Source organism: Hipposideros armiger, unplaced genomic scaffold (assembly GCF_001890085.2).
Source record: "Hipposideros armiger isolate ML-2016 unplaced genomic scaffold, ASM189008v1 scaffold_135, whole genome shotgun sequence".
NCBI classification, from domain to species: Eukaryota; Metazoa; Chordata; class Mammalia; order Chiroptera; family Hipposideridae; genus Hipposideros; species Hipposideros armiger.
The window spans coordinates 1851105-1858447 of NW_017731485.1; the positions used below are offsets into that span (position 1 = coordinate 1851105).

Sequence of the window (7343 nt, forward strand, 5' to 3'; positions counted from 1 at the left end):
GCAGTGTCACTGGCCCTCATATGTGGGATCCGAACCGGGGCCTTCTGGCATCCCAAGCCAGTTCTTAACCATCGCGCCACTCCGCCGGCCCTATTTCTTCTTTTTTAATATCTGTGTCTACAGCTATAAATTTCCCTCTTAGCACTGCTTTTACTGTTTCCCATAAGTTTTGCTATGTAGTGTTTTCAATTTCATTTATCCCAAGGTATTTTCTAATAAAATTTTGAATTTATTGATTTTATAGTTTTTAAACTTAGACCTTTTTTGGCCTTAGAGATACATAAGAACAGTTTTCTCTTGTTTCATGTTTATGCATATTTAAGTTACATTATGATAAAAGCATGTAATCACCTGTGGGGGGTGTCTGAGAATCCCCCTCTAAATTCCCTGTGTACATTTATGGAACTGGGGGAAGCATCAGTGAGTAAGTGAGCCTGTCAGTGAGACGCTCTGGGGGCTCTGCTCCTGGGGGTCCTCTGAATAAGGGAGAAATCTGTCCTCACTGAGGCTCTGTCCACGGCTGTGGGCTGGTGTGCACGTGTCCTGAGGGTTTTGCGCTCTGGCAGCAAACTGCTCTCCTCTGAATCCGCTTTGGGTCCCCTCTCCACACCCTCCGGTTTCTGACTGTCATCTTCACAGCCTCGCTCTAGCCAGCTTTTGGCAACCATCTACTACTCCATTTTAGAGACTGACAATAGTCAGGCACTTGGCAATGGGGTGGACGTGAAGCAGCCAGCTGTCTGGGCAAGTTGCAGGTCCTGCCAGTGCCCGTGGCTTTGCATGTTCCCATTCGCCGTGTGGGAGGCTTGGGGCTGCAGCTGTGGACTGGACCCGAGCCGCGATGCCAGCGGTTGCGCCATTTGCTCACCTGTGCTGACACCCCTCTCCCTGCAGGTTTTTAAGAACCCCCACGAGGTGGTGACGGTGCTGCTGATTCAGACGCTGGGGGACCTGGCGCCCTCGGTGCCCCTCTGCCTGCGCTCCGCCGTGCAGCGGGCAGGGCCCGAGCTGGAGCTGGCCAAGCTGCTGGAGCTCTACGCTGCCACCGTCCACTTTGCCAAGGGGCTGGAGGTCGCACTCCTGGCCCACTCACGTGAGCATGCCATCCCGGTCCCCGGCTCACCTTGATCGCTCTCGTTGAGGCTTCTGGGGCCTGGGTTTGTTTGCCTATTCAGGTGACTGATTGACAGAAATGGAAGGGTCATTGTTTTCCTTCTGAACAGATGGGGAAACCTTTTCCCTGAAAATGCTGCCATAATGGAAATAGTCGTTGCTTAGTGTACACCCGGGTACCCGTTCTGCCTCAGTGCTTTACATGCTCGGGCAGTGCGGACCCCCCTGCAGAGGCTGAGAAGGTGACAGGCTGGGGGGCATTAGTGGCAACGAGTTGGCAGAGGTCACCTTGGGAGGGTAGAGTCCCCTTCCTTTCAGGTCGTCATGAAACCTCAGACAATTCAACCTAGAAAGTAAGTGTAAGAGAACAAATGGGTTAGAGGAGCTTTTTGATGTGGCAGTCAGTTCTGAGGGCAGGGGTGTTTGGACAGAATGTGGCTGCAGGGAGACGGGGTGCTGCGTCTCCCCAGCTCTGCTCCATCCACAGGAAAAGCGTCATAAACTTTTAAGAAACGCAGACCTGATGACGCGTGCTGCTGTCAAACCAGGAAGTCGCTTCAGGCAGGCCTTGTCCTGCCGTGTGGCTGCTGTGTCACCCAGTCGGCTTCTTTAATAGTCACCCTGTTTAATTGCACTTGTGTATAATTACCTCGGACATTCCAGGGAGTGTGTTTATTGTTCAGGTTCCTGGTGATTCACAGGTGTTTTGGCACACTCGCTGGGCAGACCTTGGTTGTGGGGGTGGCACGGTGGCTGTGGGCAGCTTCCAGGGGACCGGGGTGCGCTTCCAAGAGCCACGGGGACAGAGTGGAATGAAGGTGGGCCTGGGACGGGTGGCCCTCCTCCCACATTTGAAGGGTCAGACACAGAGGCGCTTTGTTAGTCAGTCATAGTGGCTAAGACTTTAATGATTCCTGTCGAGTTTTTAACAGCATTCATTAAATTTAAAAATCCTTTGGAAACATGCACAAAAATAAAAAAAGAATAAAAACGATCTATATCCTCATCACTTAGAGCCACTTCAACATTTTGCCCTGTTTCCTCCCAATAATTAAATATAAACACACATTTGTCATAAATATGTATATACTTTATGTGCACACACATGCATATGTACATATTTTTAAATATTGGTTGCATACTATCTTATATTCTCTTTTTTTCTTTTGTTCAAAATAATATAAGGAGAATTCTCTTATGTCATTAAATGTTTGATGATCACTTTCTAACTATGGGTTACTATAAGTTTTTTCATCTGTTCTTTGAACAGTCTGTGTCAAAAAGCAAACAAGCACTCAAAGACTGATAGGGACATGGCAAAGATACAGGTGCCAGCCCAAAGGGACAGCCACTGACCAAGTTTGAAAAGGTGTGAACATCAAATTGAATAATGACAACAGTGGGTCATGACACACTGCATGAAACAAATCCATGCGTTCATGGTGACGTTAGAGAGAGAGGGAAAGAAAGGAAAACCCTTCTTTACGAAAGCATGCCAGCAAGTAGATGTGGGAGGAATGAAGGAATTAGGAAATCGCCAGTTATGCTTAGGAATGTAATGTTGACTCAGGCGAGGGTTATCCGTGGATGCGCAAGTCACTGGGTAAACGTTCAACTTAGAAGTTGACTTGCTGTGTCCTAGAATGTGCCTATTTAAATTGCTGGTGGCGACAGGTTTTGAATTGTTCAGTGGCCAAGTGTAGGAATGGGGGGAATGCCCATTGCATCGGTGCCCTTTCTGTCCAGCCCCAGGGAGGCTCGTGGTGGAAAGGTCCTGCAGTCCTTTCTCAGTGGTAGTTCTTGAACTTGACCGATGAGAGTTCTCGCTTGAAGGGATCCTTAGCTCCGAAGGGCTGTAGGACCTAGGGGGCTGGTGTCTTCTGTAGTGCTTTAGACAACAGTGCACAGGGCCCAGACGTGCCATAGTACTGACTGAAGTGACTGTCGCAGCAGCGGGAGGTGTCACCCCCAAGAGAATGGGGTCCCGGGACCTGTCCTGTTGGTTTCCAACACCGGGTTTCTGAGTCTGCTCACGGTTGCCTCTCCTTTCCGATTCCCTACAGACGAGCCCAATCTGGTGAAAGTCACAGAACTGGTGGACGCTGTGTATGGGCCGTACACGCCCTACCAGCTCAAGTACGGCGACATGGAAGCCCAGAACCTCCTCATCCAGCTTAGCGCGGTGCCGCTGGTATGTCGCTGTCCTGCCGGGCTGCCCAGGGGTCATTCTGTTTGCTGGGAGGAGGCTGGGGGGGCAAGCACCAGAGCACGTGTGAGGTGGCGTCAGGGGTGCAGAGAGCAGCTCCCAGGGCTTCGTGACCTCAGACATAAGATGAGAGCACAGGCGCTCACCCAGCTTCTGCTTCACGTCCCCAGTGGTGGCCGAGCCAGACGAGGGGCTAAGCTGACCAGCCCTGATTTCAGAGTGCCATCCTACACGGTCTTTAGTTCAGGGAGGTCAGCAGGTGAGCACAGCAGCCGAGCACTTCTGGTCACCAAGGGGGCGCCGAAGGCGCGGAGGCCATGCGAGGCCACATGCAATGCTGATCCTAAGGTTGCCTGGTGTGAGCTGAGCCGACATTTCAGAACAGGTCCTACGGTCATGAAAATCGGCTGCCTGCTGCCGTTTTCCCGAGTTTAGGGATGTACCCAGAGGTCTGTTCCACTTCAGTGAGGCTCTTGGCCCTGGAGGACGAGTTTGTTTCCCACTGCCTCCTTTGGGAATGTCTGAGTGGGGAATAGGAGCCCTAGCTTGAGCCACAGGGAGGGGCCATCTCAACCACAGGAAGAGGAAAAGATGAGATGCACGAGTGTGATTCAGGATCTGACCCTGCCAGGAGTTCGTTTCTGGGATCTCGCTGGCCACGTCCCCGATGGGACTGCATTTCCGATGTCCCTGTTAAGTGCTTTTCCCGGGGTCCAGAGGCTCGGAGGCCTCCCATCTCATGTTGTCTCTTGTGTGTCCGCATCTGCTGAGCAGGAGCGTGGGGAAGTGATGGACTGCACACAGGAGCTGGGCCACTCGGTGCACAAGCTCTTCAGCCTGGCGTCGGCAGCTGTTGACAGATGCGTCACATTCACCAACGGCCTGGGCACCTGTGGCCTGCTGGTGGCCCTGAAATCCCTCTTTGCCAAGTAAGGCTGGGGAAGGGTCCAGGGCCAGCCATGCGGGGGGCGGGGGGGGCAGCGTCCGTCCCAGTAACAATGCGCGGGTCCCTGTGCCCACTGGGAGCCCGAGAAGCACTCGTCTGAGCTCAAGGGGACACTCCGAGGGTGTGGGTCGCAGCTCTGCGTGTGGTGGGAGCGTGGGCACCGGGCGTCCGACCGTCTGTGGCTGCAGGCGGTGTGGGCACTGCCGCGCTTGTGGTATTTATCGATTAATTCCATCTACACACACAAGCGTGGGTAGCTCTCAGAAACGTTATTGGGAGGATAAAAACAAGTTGCAGAATAATACGTAACGTCTCATGAGTGTGTAAAAAGAACGTCCAAAGGGGAGGGTGTATTTTCTGTAGTGGGGTTCAGAAAACTTTTTCTTAAAGGGCCAGAGGGTAAGTGTTTGGTCAGCAGAGACGTTTGGGCACTGGCCCTCGTGGTGCGGAAGCGGACTTAGAGGGCACCACGTACATGGCAGGGAGTGGCCATGTTCCAGCTTCATTTACAGACACCCACGAGTGCCACCCCCTGTTCTGGATCTTTTTTTTTATACTTTAAAATGCATTACATGTTCTTATAAAATAGCGGTTGGGAAACTCTAGCTCATGAGCCAAATCGGGCTCGCCGTCTGGTTTTGTAAATAAAGTTTTATCGGAACACACCTCTGCTCCTTCCTTCCTACCTCTGGCCTGTGACTCCGCACTGTGAAGGCAGAGTTGAGTGGTTGCGACAGAGGCCTGGGGCTCTTGCAGCCTCAGCTCTCCGGACCTCACAGGACGTTTGCTGAGCCCTGATGTGGAAGGTTAGGCAACAGACTCCAAACACTGGTTGTCTTCGGGGAGATGGGGAAGGACTAGATGATAGTGGTCCCAGGATTTAGCTTTATTTGCTTCTTATTTGTTAAGAAGGCGCCTAAATTCACATATTTTGTGTGTAATTGGTAAAGTAAAAACATAGACGAACGCCAGTGTGAGTGAACGAAGCCAATCACCAGAGACCGTGATTCCATCTGTACGAAATGCCCAGAACAGGCAAACCTGTGGGGACAGAAAGTAGGCTCGTGGCTGCCTCGGGCTGCTGGGGCACACTTGTGTTCGTCCACATTTCCCTGTCACTTTGTCCCATTCCCTGAAGGGCTAATGCCCCAGGAAAGCTGCCCACTCTGGGTGCAAAGTGGGACTTGGTTTCGTAGCTTTCAGCGTGAGAGCTCGAGGCTGACGGAGCAGCAGTGGTTTCTGGTTCCGGGGCTGGTCTGAAGCGGTTTCTTCCACTTGGGTTTTTAACGGCCCTTCTTTGCACCACACAAGCTTTCTCTGCAGGGCGGCCCCTAGGCTTGTCACATTTGTCACTTGGAGCTTAGGGTCTGGGGAGGGAGACAGGTGAGACTTCTTGCGATGTTCCCAAATGTTACAGGACTTCAGGGAGCCTCGTGGCTTTCACACAACATGACCCCCACCTTCGTCCTCCTCAGCACCCCCTCCCAAGGTCAGGTACTCACTTGTTTATGTGGTAAGAACTATACATCCTTCAAAACAACAGTGCCCACATTGCTTTCATTTCATGCTTCTCCGAGCACTTCTGTGTATATTATTTCACTCGTTTTATCATCAGGGCAACTCTGAGGCCACACGGAGGACTTTGTTAAGTCCAGTTCTTAAAATTTTCTACAAAACACTTTATTGAGTATTTTGTCACATTCCAGTAATTTAATTGTTAGTGATTAGGTTTTAAATAGTAGTTTACTTTCCCTGCAGGTATATTTCAGACTGTAGAAGCGTGGGCGAGTTAAGGTGTCACGAGCTTCCTTTAAAACACTCGACGACCTTGGTAGCTGCCACTTTTCCATTCGTTTTTAACGTCCTGTTCTTGTTGAGAACACACACTTGCTGAGTCGGCCTTCGTTTTCCTTTGGGCACGTTGTGATAACGGGTTTGGGTTAGCGAAACGGAGAACAGTGACACTCTAATGTGAGACCCAGGGTGTGGGAAGGCTGAGGGTCTGAGGCTGTTCTAGGAAGATTTCGTGACCCTGACAAATGAGATTGTGACAGCCAACAGTAAGGCAGGTCGTAGAGGTCCTCAGGGTCTCTCTGGGGGCCATCAGGTCCTTTGTAAAGATGAGGAAACTCAGGCTCAGAGACACCGAGGTGCCTGCCCAAGGCTGCGGTCCAGCCTCCGTTCCTTTAGGACCTGTTTCCGGTGTCTCCTTTGTGCCAGCTCTGTGCTAATTCCCAGGGACTGATGATGAGCTACAGCAGGACAGGGCCTGTTGTCCCCGAGCTTCTCGTCTCCCAGCTGCACTAAACGTGAAATGCCAGGAAGGGCATGTGCGCATGCAGCGGGAGCAGGCAGCGCCACCTGAGCGGGGGTGGTTTCCAGCTTGGACCCCGTTTCCCACTCCCATGCCACGAAACGGGCTCCTGCCTGCCGTGGAGCTGGCTGTTTCACCTGCATTCAGGGCATGAGAGTGCTGCAAAGTTCCCTAGAATCAGTAACCTGCCATCTGGCATCCCGGTGACAGGTGTTACAGTGGGGCCGTGGCGTTTTAACCAGTCCTTGCAGCCCGCTTCCTAAGAAATGCACCTGCTAGGACCAGGGAGTGATGTCCCAGCATCACCTGTCACTTGCTGTCCCCTTCATCCTGAGCGTCTTTCAGAGCTGCTGCGCCAGGTGGAAAGGCCTGTCTTGCCCCACAGAGAAGACCTCGTAGTGGTCAGAGGGTGAAAGTCACCCCAAGGTCATGAGCACTGTGTCCGATCGGATGATTTTAGGCGTTTTTAGGTCTGAGGTGTGTATGACCCCAGCCCTGTCACTTTTGCCTGTCCTGTAGGTATGTGTCTGATTTCACCAGCGCTCTCCACTCAATACGCAAGAAGTGCAAACTGGATGACATTCCTGCTGACGCCCTTTTTCAGGAGGATTGGACAGCTTTTCAGAACTGCATCAGGTAAGGGGAGGTTGCAGTACCCTGTGCGGCCAGATCCGACCTGTGTGACATGGAGTATGGCGATGAATGTGTGTGGACACACTTGATTTTTTTCCTGTCTCTGCCCTCTTCTTCTTTTTTTTTTTTTT

At 51.9% G+C, this 7343-nt stretch overlaps 1 protein-coding gene across 1 annotated transcript in view; it reads left to right on the forward strand.

Moving 5' to 3' along the window:
- Window positions 1–7343, forward strand: part of COG7 (component of oligomeric golgi complex 7) — a 67870-nt gene that overhangs the window by 23610 nt on the left and 36917 nt on the right. Inside the window, exons 7-10 of the mRNA XM_019649813.1 lie at window positions 895–1093; window positions 3177–3304; window positions 4094–4248; window positions 7099–7215. Of these exons, the coding sequence (XP_019505358.1) occupies window positions 895–1093; window positions 3177–3304; window positions 4094–4248; window positions 7099–7215 (599 nt within the window). The remainder of the gene's footprint in view (window positions 1–894; window positions 1094–3176; window positions 3305–4093; window positions 4249–7098; window positions 7216–7343) is intronic.